Raw genomic sequence first — 17,500 nt, 5'->3', positions numbered from 1 at the left:
GGATGGATGGATGGATGGTTGGATGGATGGTTGGATGGTTGGATGGATGGATGGATGGATGGTAGGATGGATGGATGGATGGATGGTTGGATGGATGGATGGTTGGATGGTTGGATGGATGGTTGGATGGATGGATGGATGGATGGATGGATGGATGGTTGGATGGATGGATGGATGGATGGATGGATGGTTGGATGGATGATGGATGGTTGGTTGGATGGATGGATGGTTGGATGGTTGGATGGATGGTTGGATGGATGGATGTGTGGATGGATGGATGGATGATGGATGGATGGATGGATGGTTGGATGGATGGATGGATGGATGGTTGGATGGATGGATGGATGGATGGATGGATGGTTGGATGGTTGGATGGATGGATGGATGGATGGTTGGATGGATGGATGGATGGAAAGATGGATGATGGATGGTTGGATGGAAAGGGGTGGAAGGATGGGTAGACAGATGGTTATTTACTGGTACATAATAGATTAGATATCAAGCTAGAGATAGAACTTTTGTAGCCTGAGAAAATAGGTCAGAGCTAATATAACTATACTTAATTGGTAGACTCCTATAATCCCTTGTAATTCGTGTTCATAGTTTAGTTAAAAATAAATTTTTACAGTTGGATTATTGAAAACAACCAGCATGAGTACAGAATGGGTGATTTTTTTTTTTTAATAACAGCATTTGTATTTGGGTTGGTTGCAATTTTTTTAAAAAGTCCAAGATGAGCAAAGTGGCCAGAACGGTCTTGACTGACACAGCTGTTCCCTGAAAACAGAGGCATGGCAGGGCCCCAGCAGCTGCCCAGAGCAGCAGGTGTCTGAAATACTGACCTCAGCTGTGATTTCTGGGCATGCAGGACGAGCCTGGAAGCCACAGCTGAATAAGTACAGGCAACAGCTTGCACACAAGAGGGCAAGGGGCACTGTCTTTAAATAGGAACAAAGCCATTAGGAAAAAAGCTTTAGTGGTCCCAAAGTGGACGGGTGGTTGTGAACGATCATAAAATCCATGCTTAATGGAAGATATGAGCCTGAGGATGGACATACTTGTCCCACAACCTCCAGAACGCTACCCTCGGTGGATTTTTTAAGTCACGCAGATAAGGTGTAATTTAATGGAGGTGTTAAACCCTCCTTGGCACTCTCTAGCTCCGTGACCAGGGACGAGTGACTCAGGCTCCTAACTTTGCTTGTCTCCTTACAAATGGGGAGATCACTCTGCTGACTAAGAAGTCGTTGGGTCTAAAGATAACACAGGGATTCCAAAAATGCAGCTTTTCATTTTAATAATCTCCAAAGATGTTACACTATTGTATTACTACACTAACTTAGAAGTTATTTACTGGCCTCCTATGCATTTACACCAAACATCCTTTGAACACTGACCTTCTGCCCCTCACCTCTGTGCTTTTCCACCTTTGAGGATTTTGAAGGATACAGTTGTAATTTTTCATATTTTTTAGACCACAAGTACTGTGTTCACCCCCAAACAAAAGCAACAATTAAAACGAAAAATGTGTTCTTCAAAACTGGCAACACCCATCTGAGTTAGTAAGAAAGGTATTTACCTCAACATTTGGAGGATGGTCTTGGCGATGGTTTTGATGCGTCTGAAGTTCTTGAATCCAAAAACCCACATTAGGACTTTGGGATGCCCAGTGGCTCCCAGAAGTCCTTCAGGAGTCATCATATTTCTGTCCTCTATGTACAAAACTTATGGACGGGGATCCTCTGGGTCACAAGGCTTTGGAACAGACTTGTGTCCAAGAAAACAGCATCTACTAGTATAGGACTCAGCCTGAGCCTGCCCAGACCTTCAGAAAAGCCATGGTCACGTCTGCATGCTTCTCCCAGGGCACTGGGAGAACAGGGACCCTGAGGCTCCTCCCCATAAATAATGGTTGTGGACCATTGTCAACTCCCTCAGCACCCTCTGCCAACACTCATACTCAACAAGAAAGGCCTCCAGCCATGCCTCAAGTCGTCTCCAAAGATGCCTTTGACCTTGGGCCGTTAGAACACCTGCCCAGTAAGGAAATTTTAGGTATCGTCTCTCACAGATTTTATTCTGGCCAGTGGCTTCACTCTTCATGTCTTCCCGTGTCTCTTTAATCCACTTGCCCTCTGCCATTTAACCCACCCACATGGAAACTTGGTGGTACAAACAGGAAAGGCATGGTGCTCCTTCCCCCCATTGGATTGGGAAGATCGTTTCCCATTTGTGAACTAGAGCGTGCTCACAGAGGAGCAAAGGGTAGCGAGCTGTAAGGGACCCACCTTTGCAAGCCAGTAGGTTGGTGTGGTCACAGCCTCCTGGCAGACAGGAGTAGACAGTAAGACCAAGACGTTGTGCAACTCTTATCCCTACACACAGCAACAGCATCCAGAGAAGCTTGTTCCTGGCTCACAAGACCTCCGGGTGATGCGGTGGGCTCAGACGGTGGTTATGCATGCAATGGGCTGGGCTGCAGCCCCAGACCCCGGGACAAGGGCTCAGCCCCTTTTGAAGCGAGAGGTCCTCAGTTCATGTGCTCATGCTGGTTGTTTTGGGGATGGGTCCATCTGCCTTTGCAAGACACCATATACAACTAATCATAAAACCCACAGGAGGGGCACCTGGGTGGCTCAGTGGGTTGGGCCGCTGCCTTCGGCTCGGGTCATGATCTCAGGGTCCTGGGATCGAGTCCCGCATCGGGCTCTCTGCTCAGCAGGGAGCCTGCTTCCCTCTCTCTCTCTCTCTACCTGCCTCTCCATCTACTTGTGATCTCTCTCTGTCAAATAAATAAATAAAATCTTTAAAAAAAAAAAAACCCACAGGAAACACTGATGTACTCCGTGCCATGCCCTTTGGTGCAGGGATCCCTGTAAGGGCTGTCTTGACAGGGATGTTTGTGTGTGGTTTACTCAGGACGCCCAATATTGACCAGCTTGCAGAGGAAGGCGTGAGGCTCACCCAGCACCTGGCGGCCGCCCCCCTCTGCACCCCCAGCAGATCTTCCTTCCTCACGGGGAGGCACTCCTTCAGATCAGGTCAGTGTTGCCGGGACGACTGAGAAGGGGGCAAGCCTGCGTCTACTCATTACTTGTCCTCAGTGTGATCAGCGATGGTCGAGATCCAGGTAGAACGGTGCACATTTAATGGGCAATGGTATCCCCTCAAATGACATGAAGACTGGTGTGTTTTAGGTAGTCATGCGATGATTGGGTTGATTGGGAATTCAGAGACGGAAACTCTGCAAGGGTAGCTGGTTATGGTTGACATTGTGTTTATTTGTTTAAATATTTTAGTCCATCTGGGTGTGTAGTCATGACTTCAGATAGGCTTTGGGTGAGCATGTAGGAAACTAAAGAATGGTTCCCAAAGATCCCACATCCTAATTCCTTATATGGCAAAAGCGACTTTGAAGCTGGGGTTAGGTGAAGGATCTTCAGATGGGAACGTTACCCTATCAAGCAGGTGGCCCAGTGTCATCACCAACGTCCTTCTAAGGGAAAAGTAGGAGAGTCAGAGTCAGAAAGGGACAAGGTTGGTGAGATGCTTAGGGTTGTCTGTCTGCTTAAGCTGAAAGCAGGCACTCCCGTGACCCAGCAATTCCTAAGGAGGAGCCCAACATGTGCACACATGCAAGTTCTACAAAAGACGGAATGAGAACTTCACAGCAGCACTGAACGTTGTCTGTACATCTGTACGTTGCAAACACAGACACAGTTCATCAGTGGAAGAGGGGGTTAAGAAGCGAGTACATTTACATATTGGAATATTGAGGTTTACTCTGTCCGAGCTGCTGTACGGAATACCACAGAAGGACCAGCCTAAACAACACAGATTACATTTTTGACCATCTTGGAGGCTGGGAGTTTAAGATCCAGGGTAGGGCTAGTTCCCCTGAGGCCTCTCTCCTTGGCGTATAGACTCTGCCTTCTCTCCCTGTCCTCACGTGGCCATCTGTCTGTAGATCCTCTTCTTATAAAGACCCCATTCCTATGGGATCAGAGCCTACTCCAACGACTTCTTTTTTTTTTTTTTTTACCTCTTTAAAAGACCCGATCTCTTTTAAAGACCTTATCTTCAAACACGGTCACATTCTGAGATGCTGGGGGTCAGGTCTCTATGTGCAAGATGTTAGTAGCAGCCACTACTACTGGGGAGAGCCAACTCTCCCCACCAAGTTGTGACAACCAAAAGTGTCACCGGGCATTTGCCACGTGTTCCCTGGGGGGCAGAATTACCTTTGGTTGGGAACCACTGCCATAGATAGATAATGTACAGAAAATACAGAGATAGAAGATAGAGATAGATAGATAGATAGATAGATAGATAAATAGATGATAGCTAGATTAGATAGATAGATAGATTATAGATAATAGGTACATAACAGATTGATGGATTGGCTAGGTGCATAGATGACTAGATGGGTGTATGAGTGGATGGGTGGGTGGATATATGGATGGATGGATAGAGTTAGATCATAGATAGATGATAGATAGATAGATGATAGATTAGATAGATAGATAGATTATAGATAATAGGTACATAACAGATTGATGGATGGCTAGGTGTATAGATGACTAGATGGGTGTATGAGTGGATGGGTGAGTGGATATATGGATGGATGGATAGAGTTAGATCATAGATGATAGATAGATATAGAGAGATAGATGATAGATTAGATAGATAGATTATAGATAATAGGTACATAACAGATTGATGGATGGCTAAGTGCATAGATGACTAGATGGGTGTATGAGTGGATGGGTGGGTGGATATATGGATGGATGGATAGAGTTAGATCATAGATGATAGATAGATAGATAGATAGATAGATGATAGATTAGATAGATAGATAGATTATAGATAATAGGTACATAACAGATTGAGGGATGGCTAGGTGTATAGATGACTAGATGGGTGTATGAGTGGATGGGTGGGTGGATATATGGATGGATGGATAGAGTTAGATGATAGATGATAGATAGATAGATGATAGATGAGTAGATTGATAGATGGACGAATAGAGTTCGATGATAGATAAATAATAGATTGATAGGTGATAAATTAGTAGATTGATGGATGGGTAGGTGCATAGATGGCTAGATGGGCGGGTGAGTGGATGGGTGGGTGGATATATGGATGGATGGATAGAGTTAGACGATAGACAGATAGATGATAGAGAGAGAGATAGGGATGGATGAATAAGTAAGTAGGTAAGCAGTTGACGATTGATAGATGATACATGAATAGATGGGTGAAGAGATGGTGGATGGACGGATAGAGTTAGATGATAGAGAGAAACAGACAGACTCTCTCATGCCAAGGCAGGGTTTCTCACCCTCACATTTGGGCTGGATGAGTCTCTATGGTGGGGGCAACCTGGGCACTGTAGGGTGTTTCCCCCAGCTGAGGCCAGCAGCGCCCCTCCTGCAATTGTGAAACCCAGACCAACGCCAGACAGGTTGAAGGGTCAGCTTCCTCCCCAGGCAAGAACCCTTGCTGTAGTCAAGGGAGAGTGAGTCCTTGCTCTCTGCTCTGCTCCGCAGGCATGGAAGCCAATGATGGGTACCGTGCCCTCCAGTGGAACGCGGGATCCGGCGGACTCCCCACGAACGAAACCACGTTTGCAAGAGTCCTGCAGCAGCAAGGTTATGCAACTGGCCTTATAGGTATTTATACCATTCAGGGAGCAGGAGAATCAGGCTGTTTCCCTACCAGGGGAAAAAGTTACATGTCAGAACCAAAACTGGGTGCTGGCCCTATATGACCTCTCTTGGATCGGTCACACCGTTGGAACTTCTGTCATTGACAAGCCGTTTGAATTCAACCTCTTGGGGGATTTGCCTCTTTCTTTCCATTCCCAGGCTTTGTATTAGGGGCTGGTCTCCTAGACACCTGCTGCCTGGCACCCGCCCCAAAACCCTAGCCTCCAGAAGGAAAGCAGACGTTCAGCAAAACCACGTCTTGCAAACATTTTAGACACAGAGCCACACTTATTATTTAGGGAATGATGGAAATCCTCTGGAGAACCTATTGCTCGCACATCGTTAGGCAGGGCCAACCTCGTAAGACCCCCTGTCTGAGAACGGCACTCCGACACCTGCTAGGTGGCTTCTTTACAGATGGGCACCCACCTGTCATGGACCAGATGCTTGGGAACACTTTCATTCCTTGCTCAGCCTGTGTGTTTAGAAGTAGTGTCTTAACAGGAATCTCCGAGGCCAGATGATGAGATCGTCTTCCCCAAACCCTTGGTCAAGGGAAGACTCAATCAGTAATGTGTGCAGGGGGGTCGAGGGAAGATTCAATCCAGTCTGCATGCAGGGGGTCCCATTCAATTCCTCACCAGCTCTTCCACACTCAGAGTCACTGTTGAGTTCAACGTGGTGATTGGGTTGGACATGGGGTAGTCACCTCTTCCACCCTCCCTTTTAAAATTTCCTGCTACTTTAGAAATAGAGATTATGTAGACTTACTTCCCAGAGTTCTGGAGGCTGAGACATCCAAGATCCAGACTCCACGTCTGGTGAGGACCTCGCCCTGCTTCAGAGATGACTGTCTTCTCTCTGTGCCCTCACATGTAAGAAGAAGGCATGAAGGTCTCTTTGGAGGCACTAATCCCATTCATGGCGGCTCCATCCTGAGGACCTGATTTCCTGTCCAAGGTCCCAACTCCAAATACCATCACCCTTATGGTCAGGTCTCAACATAGGAATTTTAGGGAGACACAGATACTCAGCATATCGCATAACCCATTTTCAAGGGCATTTTCAAGGACTTTGTATGCATCCGCTCTGTCACCTGTATTTCTCTTCTCAATCCTGAGAAGTAGAGTAAAGTTTCTTACTCACCCAAATTGACTGGAACTTTCCATTACCAACTCACCACCGTTGGGTCAACGACCCAATGTCCTTGAGCCCACCACCACCAGGTATCTCATACTCTTTGGGGGTGGGGAATTGTGTTTAAAACTAGGTAAGTGGATTCATTTTGTGTTTACTGGACTTGCAGACCTGTGTTTCAGTTCCTTCTGTGAATCTTTATTCTTCTGGTGCACACACCCCATCTGGACTTAGACAAGGGTGTTCTTCACTTTCCAAGTGGTAGACAGTGGACAAGATGGAGACCATCCTGTATACTTTCCTTCTCCACCTGTTCCACCCCACCCCGACGTTCTCACTTCCTTAAATGTAAGCAGGGATAGAAAGGGATGTCTCCAGGCTTGGAACTAGAACCAATCCTACAGGTTCTGAAGACCCTTTGTGAACCATGGGAGGGAAGAACAGGGTGGGGACCGCGTTTAACCTCTGTACTTGGAAATTATGGTGACTGGTACATTGAACCCTTTTCTGTCCTATTTTGTAGCTAAATGTAAGCTGGCTAACCATCTGGAGAGAACCCAATTCTTGTGTATCCTTCTAGAATCTGATATATGGGCTTTCTCATGTTCCGTCTCAATGGTATTATAAAATTACAGCCTTTGGGAAAAAAATCTCTTAGAAGCATTTCTTGCTTACTTGGTTACTTCTACTCTGTGGTAAGATTATGCTAGAACCAACTCCTTTTATCAAGGGGCTGTCTTTTAAGTAAGAAATATCCATAAATGATATTTTCTGAGTTATTTAATAGCAGAATAGTTATTTAATAGCAGTCTAGGGTTGCAAATTTTTAATAGTTATTTAAAGTGCAAATTTTTAGTAGTTATTTAATTTATTAAATTTTAAAATAATTTAATATTTTAAATAATTGTAAAATAATTTATTAATATTTAAAATACTATATATAGTATTTTATATATACTATGTATAGTATATATACTATATATTTAATAATTTAATAATTTTAATTAAAAATTGCAAATTTTTAATAGTTATTTAATAGCAGTCTAGGCTTGCAAATTTTAATTCCTAACAGCCCAGAATATCTTGAACCTTTAATCTCAAGACCTCCATACATTTGTTTGGTATTTGCAAAGGGCAGGGTAACTATATAATCTGAATTTTTGAGAAGATGACTGGGGTCAAACAGAGCAACTCCGTGTGTGTTCTTGTCTAACTTCTTGCTCTTATCTTCAGGAAAATGGCACCAGGGTGTCAATTGTGAATCCCGCAACGACCACTGCCACCATCCACTGAACCACGGATTTGACTATTTTTACGGCATGCCTTTCACGCTTGTGAATGATTGTCAGCCAGGCAGGCCCCCAGAAGTGGACGCCAAGACTAGATCCAGACTGTGGCAGTACACCCAGATGGCGGCTCTAGGGGTCCTGACCATTGCGGTTGGCAAGACTTGCGGGTTCATCTCTGTGTCCTGGAAGGGAGTCCTGGGGGCAGCCAGCCTCGTCTTCCTCTTCTTCGTCTCCTGGTACGCCAGCTTTGGGTTTGTGCGTCGTTGGAACTGTATCCTGATGAGAGACCATGACGTCATAGAGCAGCCCATGGTTTTGGAAAGAACGGCGGGTCACCTGCTGCACGAGGCCGTTTCCTATATTGAAAGGTAATCCCGTTTTTAAAGAGGAGATGAGTTCTCATAGCCGAGAACTCTCATCCCGATGGGGTGAGACCCAGGTGGCTCAGATAGTGTTGAAACAGGTGCCATCGTGTCTGAAGCATGTTTTTCTTCTTTCAGGAATAAGCACCGGCCATTCCTCCTCTTCGTGTCTTTGCTACATGTTCACATTCCCCTGGTGACCACAAAACGGTTTCTCGGGAAAAGCCAGCACGGCTTATATGGAGACAATGTGGAGGAGATGGACTGGCTTGTAGGTGAGTCAAGGCACGGCCACGCGTCATTCGGTCTTGGCCTCACCGCTCAACTCTGGTAACAGATGGGCCACCTCAGTATGAACCAAGTTGCAATAAAGAAGAAGAGAAAAGGCAAAGAATTGGGAGAAAGTTCCCCATATCATTCACGTGCTCCTTCAACCTACTTCTGCACAAAGTCATTCTTTTACAAAGCGCATTATTTAAAGCCATCATGAGGAGCACCTGGGTGCCTCCGTTGGCTAAGTGTCTACCTTCAGTTGAGGTCATGGTCCCCAGGTCCTGGGATCAAGCCCCATGTCAGAGCTCCCTGCTCAGCGGGGAGTCCGCTTCTCCCTCTCTGTCTACTTCTCCGCCATCTTTATGCTCTCTCTTTCTCAAATAAATACATGAAACCTTAAAAAAATAAATAAATAAAGCCATCATGAGATATTACAGAATGTGAAGCAAGGATGCTCTATCATTCAGGGCAACAGACCAATAATGCATTCCTCCCGTGGCCTTGAGAAAGCCCAGAGAGAGCTGATGAGATGGTACATTTTGTTTGTTTTTACTTTGACGTGTAGTTGATACACTGTTACCTTCCCTTCAAGTGTATAGAGATTGTTAAGAGAATGCAGACATCTAAATCCTTGCAGGGTGTGAGGGCTTATCCTGGGAAAGCTGTAGTGCTACGATGCATCAAGTAAAGAGGCAGACAACCCCAAAACGGGAGAGTGGATTACATCGTGCTCTAGAAACATGCATTTTCAGTGCTGCACAGTCCCCATGTGGTGTAAAATCTTTCCTTCAGGGATGTAGATGTGTGTACTTGGTCTCCATGGATAAAGTGAGTGCATGGCTGGTAGACCATGCTGCTCTCCTGAGCCTTGCCCCCCCCACCCCGCCCCATGTGCCGACACATGCAGATGGAGGCTCACAGCTCTGGCTTCCTCCTATCTCGATGGGATTCTCCCATCAGGACTCTTTCTTACCACACTCCAACCCCATGCAGTCATTATGGACACATATGCCAACAACATATTGGCTTTAAGCCATTTATTTTGTTTTCTGTATTAGTGATACTTTTGTAAACAAGATTCTGAATCCTGTGGAATTGGGAACTTCAGAAAGGGTTCACACTGTGTGACCACATTCGTAATGATGGTGACTACACAGTCCCCTTATGGGACTTTCTAGCAAGAAAGGGCAAATTTGACTTGAATTTGCTGGTGGTGATTCATTCGCTCTGCCCTGAATTGTTCTGTTTCTCTTATAGGTGAGATCCTTAAAGCACTCGAAGTCCACGGTTTGAAAAACACGACATTCACGTATTTCACCTCTGATCACGGAGGACATTTGGAGGCAAGAGACGGACACGGCCAGCTGGGGGGATGGAATGGGATATTCCGAGGTGAGACCATTGGATATTGGGGGTTAAGAGGCAGATGCGGGAACCACCAAATGATTCTCAGGGTTACAGCCTGGAGAGCAAGCAGAAGGGGGAAAGAGTGTGCACGTTCAAGGGGGGATTTCTTGAACAGCCACTCTACACCAAATCCTATCCACATGCCAAAAGAGAGAAAAAAAGACACATGCCCTTCACTTAAAGGGCTTATATTTTAGTAGGACAGGGAGATCTATAAATAAATAATCAAGATAAAATTAAAAGAAATGCCATCGTAAATCAAACATCGCACTGTAACTATAACCTTAGTTACGTGTGTTTCTGTATTCCACTCTATCTTGTGAGATTTAGGGCATGGTACCTTTATATTGCCGTATTTTTAAAAGTCTGATACAGTCATTTTCTCCATGATTCATGGATTCCGTATTTATGATGTCAGCTGCTTGCTAAAATTTATCTGCAACCCCAAAATCAACACTTGCGACGCTTTTGCACTCGTTTGAACAGCAATAAGAATATCAGTCGCCCGCCATGCATGTTCTCAACCACGGTTGGGTGCGGTAACCCTGTGCCTACATTTCATCTCTCAGACACAGACATGGGTCCTTTTCATGGTCTCTTTCATGGCCATGTTTCTGCGGTTTTGTTTGCTTTTTGTTGGTGACTTTGCTCCTTGAAAGGGCCCGTGGCCGTAGTGCTAAAGGGCTATCCTCTGTCCCCGAGGGCAAGACGCTTGCCACGCATCTTATGGAGAAAGTAAGTGTGTTAGATGGGCTTCATCTAGCGCTAGACACGAGTTCTAGCGCTATTGGCCGCGAATCCCGTGCAAATGAATCATGATTTCTACCCAATAAGGAGTCTTTAAACCAAAACACACAGAAATATACTGATTGGTTGATGGAAATTCAGGGACCAGAGTCTTCCTGGAACCGGGCTGTGTGTTACACACACCTGAGAGTCATGGTTCAGTATGTGCGGCGACTTTGTAGAACATCGCTCCGGGGAACAATGAGAGTTCACGGTGTATGTTCCTATGATGGGGATTTTCCCACTCCAGTCCTCCATACACGTCCCCAAGCTGTATAGTAGCTTCTCACTGTACCCAGTGGTATGTTCTGCAAACAACCTACCCCTTGATTTCCGACTGTGGTACCCAGAACGAAGTACCCACCCGCCAAGCCACCCAGCCATGCCCGACTCCCAGCCTACAGAACAGAGACCTAGCACATGGGAGTGGGGTTGCTCCTTTGCCGTAACTTGTTTTGCAGCAGTACAAAGGGAAGGCAGGTGCATGACAGTTTTTGAACTGCAACAAGAAACCCATTTATTTAGCAAGATTCTGAACACATCCCTGCCCGTTTACTACTCAGCTTCTGTGACATAGGATTGTTTTATGGGTACTTCTTTGCATTTCCTGAAGACCCGATCTGGGCCCCAAGCCATTGCTAGGGGTCCCAGATATGAAGATGAACCAGGAAAAAGGGTAAAGGAACAGGTGGATGATACGGCGAGCAGGTGGGAGAGGAGGAGACGAAGGGGCTGCCAGACCCAATTCCTGGTCCTTCCAGAAGGAAAAAGGATGGAAGAAGACAGGAGCCTCCAGCCGTACATGGTGTAAAATTTAAGCCCCCATTATAATTCTGAAGCCATGCATTGCACACCCTGTGTGTTCCCGTGGTCACAGAGACCTGCCAGATCTTAAAAGAAGAGCATGTAGACTCCACCTGCCCATAGGGCAGTGACGAGGTTCTGGAATTCATTGTTGCAAACATTTTTGGGAAATGCAGGCTGCCATCGTGTGTGTTTATGTGTGGGGTACCCAGGCACGTACAGAGACAGACAGGTGTGCCCAGGTGTGCATGTGGATGGGACCATCTCCTGGAGAATTCTAACGACACTTCCTTACAGGAGGAAAAGGGATGGGGGGCTGGGAAGGCGGCATCCGCGTGCCGGGGATCTTCCGGTGGCCTGGGGTGCTGCCGGCCGGCCGAGTGATCCACGAGCCCACCAGCCTGATGGATGTCTTCCCCACCGTGGTCCAGCTGGGGGGCGGCCATGTGCCCCAGGACAGGTACACGTGTCATGAGACCCCCTCCCTCCCCAGTTGCTGAAAGTTGTCCTTTGACTATTTCACACGTAGGGGAGAAATCCTACCACGATGTGGGGATATTTAGAAAGTTCTCACATCCTCAAAGGGAGGGGACAGCCTACTGCAAACTAATCATGCTTAGTAAAACGTGATTAAAGGAAGTATCGGGTCCATCTACCCATTTTGCCGTTTTGGTAAGATTTTATAACTCAGCACAACAATGGCGGGATGAAAGCCTTAGAAGTCAATCCGTTGATACACCTTCCCCTGATTTCCCGAGGTGCACTCTTGCCCATGGGTTGATGGGGCTATCACAGCACGCTTTAAAAATAACCTATCACTTCGATATTAGGGCAGGACCAAAGACTGTTCCTAATCCAAGATAAAACAAAGCAGTAAGTATTTTGATAATCGTCTGATATTCCTCCACTTAAGGGGACAAATAAATAGTCCTGTATGAGAGAGACAGAGCCAACAGTGTATGTGCGGGTGTCTGTGTGTTTATAAAATAAGGCATTTAAGGCATTGGCTCCTGACATTGTGGAGGCTAAGAAATTGAAATCCTTATGCCAGGCCAGCAGGCTGCAAACTCAGGCAGAATTTCCCTGTTATGCTCTTGAGGCAGAATTCTGTCTTCTCTGGGAAACCTGTCTTTGCTCTTGGCAGCCATCAACTGATTCTGCGAGGCCCACCTTCCTTGTGAAGGGTGCGCTGCTTTGCTCAGAGTCCAGTGACTGTGGATGTTTACTGTGTCTAAAAAATGCCTTCATAGCAATCCTCAGTCTGGCGTTTCACCACATCCCTGAGCACCCGTGACCCAGCCAAGTAGACACAGGATATGGAACCGTCATAATTAGGGTATAATTAAAATAGAAGTGCTTTACAAGTGTAAGGAAAAGTGTAACTTTTGTACATTAAGTTCAGATCGAGGACTTTTTAAAAATATGGTCCTGTGGCCATGACGGGCAAGGCTGGAATGGTGTGTGTATGTCTGTGTGCATACTGTGTATGCCATTCTGTGTAACAAATGACCCCACAACTTAGTGACTTTTTCTTTAGAAAGAGCGACATGTCTCTTGCTTAGCAACTTGCAGTCTGGACAGAGTTGGGGAGACAACTCATCTCTGTTCCTCTTGCCCTTACAAGGGCCCTTACGAGCAAGGCCCTTATGAGCAAGGTCCTTACGAGTTTGGAGTTTCACTTTCAGGTGCCAGTAGGCTGAGCGGCCTTGGTCTGACTCGTCCTTCTGTCTCTTCACCGAATCAGGGTGATCGATGGCCGTAGCCTGGTGCCCTTGCTTCAAGGGACTGCTGAGCACTCAGCACACGAGTTCCTCTTTCATTACTGTGGGAAGTACCTCCACGCAGCACGCTGGCACGAGAAGGACAGTGAGTACATGTCTTTTCCTGGTGTGGGGGGACGGGTCGCCCCCAAGAAACAGAACCACGAGTGGGATGGCTGGATAGATGATGGATGGATGGATGGATGGATGAATGGAGATATGGATGGATGCATTGATGGATGGATGGACAGATGGATGGATGGATGATTGATGGATGGATGGCTGGATGGATGGATGGTTGGATGGATGGATGGATGGATGGATGGATGGTTGGATGGATGGATGGATGGATGGATGGTTGAATGGATGCATTGATGGATGGATGGACAGATGGATGGATAGATGATGGATGGATGGATGGATGGATGGATGGATGGATGAATGGAGATATGGATGGATGCATTGATGGATGGATGGACAGATGGATGGATGGACAGATGGATGGATAGACGGACGTATGGATAAACAGATGACAGATCAAGGATGGATGGATGGATCATAGAATAGGCTGATTAAGAGATGATGACAGAGTTGACAGAGAGGTCGCTTGGCAGATAATGGATGATAGAGATGGAAGGTAAAGACAGATGTAGACGAACGGGTGGACAGAAACAGAGAGAGCGATTTTCAAGAATTGTGCCGTGTGTGGCTGTGGGGGCGGTCACGTCTGAAATCTTCAGGGCCGGCCCACAGTCATACAGGAGTGGATGCTGCCATCTGGAGTCCGAAGGCTAGAAAGTCAGGCAGAACACACGGGTTGTGCTCTGCAAGCAGAATTCCTTCCTCTTTAGGGGACCTCATTCTGCGCTCTCTTACATCTTCAACTGATTGGGTAAGGCCCACCCATGGCATGGAGGTTCAGTCTACTCATGTAAATGTTCATTTCACTGGGCGGGGAAAAAACCCTGCCATGGCGACATGCAGATGAGTCTTCAACTGAGCATCTGGCACCGTAGTCTGGCCGTGATTATGAATGAAATGCAGCATCACAGAGCAAATCTCTTTCTGAGAAGTTGAGAAGAATCCATATCTCATGGAGAATGATAGCTAGTGGTGGACACATGTGCAGGGGAAGGGAATCTGAGGGCTGCACCCCATGCCCCCCTCTGACTGGCTTTTTTATCTGCCCTGTACCCAAATGCACCCCCTGAGAACACAGCAAGCTCTTTGCCAATCACCGTGTTGATGTGTCCTATTTGCTTCTGTTACCCAAACTAGGACGGGGATGTGGAACAATTGCAAAATAGCGGGAAGGGTAAGAATGAAGAAAGCATGGCACTGGTGGTCGTCATCCCTGCAGGCAGCCTCACTGAGCACTTTGGGACGAGTCCCTTTGCCTCTGCGTGCCTGGAGCACACCATATAGACACGCTTGGCAAGAACCACCTGGTTTTCTCCTCTCCTCTCTCTTTATTTGGTTGGGATGTTGATGATTTTCCCCAGGGCTGGTACTTAGGTCAGGTGTTCACCACTCTGTTTGTCTTCAGGTGGAAGACTCTGGAAGGTCCACTACATGACGCCACAGTTCCACCCCAAGGGGACGGGGGCCTGCTACGGCCGAGGTGTGTGCCCCTGCTCTGGGGACGGCGTGACCCAGCACAGCCCACCTCTGCTCTTCGACCTCTCCAGGGACCCTTCCGAGGCGTGGCCCCTGGCCCCCAGCTCCGAACCCCGGTACCACGTGGTGGTTGCACGGGTGGGTGAGGCTGTGGAGCAGCACAGGAGAACCCTGAGTCCGGTGCCTCCCCAGTTTTCCCTGAGCAACATCATCTGGAAACCGTGGCTGCAGCCGTGCTGTGGAACCTTCCCCCTGTGCGCGTGCGGGCTGGACGGAGATCCCCAGTGAGACGGGACCTCACACGGGGCAGGTGGGGTGAAACACGTTGACAAGGATGTGGAGAAAGGGGAACCCTCTTGCACTGTCGTAGCACTCTGGAACACCGTAGGCAGGCTCCTCAAAAAAATGAAAAACAGACCTACCCTAGGACCTAGGGATTCCACTCCTGGGTGTTTCCCCACAGCAAATGAACCCAGGATCTCAAAGAAACCTCCACACCATGTTCATAGCAGCAGTTGTCTCAGCGGCCAAGACATGCAAACAGCTCAGGCGCCCATCCATGGACGGAGGGAGAAACAACGGGTGACCCATCCACACAATGCGACATGACTTGGCCATGAGGAGCAAGGATATCCTTCCCCTTGTGACAACGCACACGGACCTGGAGGACGTTATGCCAAGAGCAATCAGCCAGACATAGATTGAAGAAGACCGCACGATCTCACTGATTCGTGGAATCTTAACAATAAAAAAATTAAAACTGGTACCAGCAGAGTTTGGAAGAGTGGGTACCGCGGCGCTGGGGGAGCTGGGGAGAGGGTGCCCAGAGGGCATGAGCTTCCGGTTAGGAGAGGACTGTGTTGTGGACATGTCTCAGCTCGGTGATTCTAGTATTCTAGTTCCTAATACTGTCTCATACCCTTCACATCTGCGGAGAGAGTAGATGTTAGGTGTTTTCACGGTGCACACCGAAACCGATCGCTACCGAAGGTGATGGGCGTGTTAGTTCACTTCACTGGGGTGGTCGTTTCATGATGTGTATCTATATCAAATCATCACGCTGTATACCATAAATACATACAATTGTATTTGTCTATTATACCCCCACAAAGCTGGGAAATGGATCTTTAAAGGGGAGAGGCACAGCTCCCCCAAATGCCGGGACTACGATGGGGTACCCACGAGAGCAAGCACACGGAGAAGGTAAGGTTGTGTTTCCCTTTCTCCAGAAGCATGTGCTGGGCGGGGAGTGCGTCTCAACTTTCTCATCCATGACATAAGACCATCCCAATGGACACCCAATAATGCCCCCGGTCCTGATCTTCTAAAGCTCGGGGTTATCACAGTGCCAAGGTCCAGTTTTTGTACCCATTCATCTCGAAGCCTACGTGGGGTTTCACTGGGTCTGTGAACAGCCTTACAAAAGGGCAGACAGACATATGGGGATAAAACATTTCTGTGCTGGTCTTGAGCATTCACTGATCCCAAGTGGCTAATTCAACCCCACATATGACATTCACTGTTCCTGTGTCCTCATCTTGTTACTTGGAAATTACTTTGGGCTTCCAGTAGCAGACATTGGGAATTAATCCCATAAACAGGGGAAGGGGATGTTCTCTGTTGGAGGGACCCTAGGCTGGCAGCCTCCTTGCAACTCCAAGTTCTACCGTCCTTTGCCTCATGGCCTCAGGATGGCTGCTGCAGCTCCAGGCTGTGGGAAAAAGGGCTTTCCACTCCAGGCTGTGGGAAGAAGGGCCTTCTTCCCAGCTGAGTCAGCCCCTATTAAGGGGATTCTGCAGATGTCCTTACCTCAGGACTCCTGTTTCCATCCATAGAAACACCTGGGAATTGAGAAATGGACTCTTTGAAGTGGGCATACACCTGAGGGGGCAGGGTGGGTCCCATCAGCCTAAAGGTGAGACGGGCCTTTATAATGACTTGTCTAAGGTTTTTGATACATCATTTCCAAATTAAATGAACCATCATTGCCAAATTAAAGGATACATCATTGCCAAATTAAATGATACATTGTTGCCAAATTAAATGATACACCATTGCCAAACTAAATTGCTTATTTAGCAAACGTAAAGGTTCCAGCTGGCTTATAAGGGTCTGGAATTTCTGCAAGAAACCTCCTGGGCGCTTTTTTTTTTTTTTTTTAAACTTTCTTCCTCTTTGTTCTTTCATCCTTTATGAGTTTCTTGTCTGCTTCTCCGGAGTCAGAGTCTTTTTGAGTGAAACTTTTTTTTTCCCAGCTCACAAGACACTGCAAATATGCGACTCTACATATGTACATTTCAATGCAAAACTGAGGCAGAAAATCGGACCTGCAGCATGAAGTGGGCAGGCGCTGGGCC

At 47.1% G+C, this 17,500-nt stretch overlaps 1 protein-coding gene across 2 annotated transcripts in view; it reads left to right on the top strand.

Annotated features, from left to right (window-relative positions):
• The window catches only part of ARSD (arylsulfatase D), a 21,873-nt gene extending 5,596 nt beyond the window's left edge, over window positions 1-16,277 (top strand). The window contains exons 3-10 of one of the 2 annotated variants that reach the window (XM_032330593.1): window positions 2,920-3,041; window positions 5,550-5,672; window positions 8,079-8,502; window positions 8,635-8,771; window positions 10,027-10,161; window positions 12,064-12,226; window positions 13,511-13,632; window positions 15,073-16,277. In XM_032330593.1, the coding sequence (XP_032186484.1) occupies window positions 2,920-3,041; window positions 5,550-5,672; window positions 8,079-8,502; window positions 8,635-8,771; window positions 10,027-10,161; window positions 12,064-12,226; window positions 13,511-13,632; window positions 15,073-15,431 (1,585 nt within the window). In that variant the 3' untranslated portion in view covers window positions 15,432-16,277. The remainder of the gene's footprint in view (window positions 1-2,919; window positions 3,042-5,549; window positions 5,673-8,078; window positions 8,503-8,634; window positions 8,772-10,026; window positions 10,162-12,063; window positions 12,227-13,510; window positions 13,633-15,072) is intronic. The other variant, XM_032330594.1, reaches the window with a different exon arrangement.
• Window positions 16,278-17,500: the final 1,223 nt, after the last annotated feature.

This window comes from Mustela erminea, chromosome X (assembly GCF_009829155.1).
Source record: "Mustela erminea isolate mMusErm1 chromosome X, mMusErm1.Pri, whole genome shotgun sequence".
Lineage (NCBI taxonomy): Eukaryota > Metazoa > Chordata > Mammalia > Carnivora > Mustelidae > Mustela > Mustela erminea.
The sequence above is the reverse complement of the archived record's forward strand: the minus strand, read 5'-3'. Positions and strand labels throughout refer to the sequence as shown.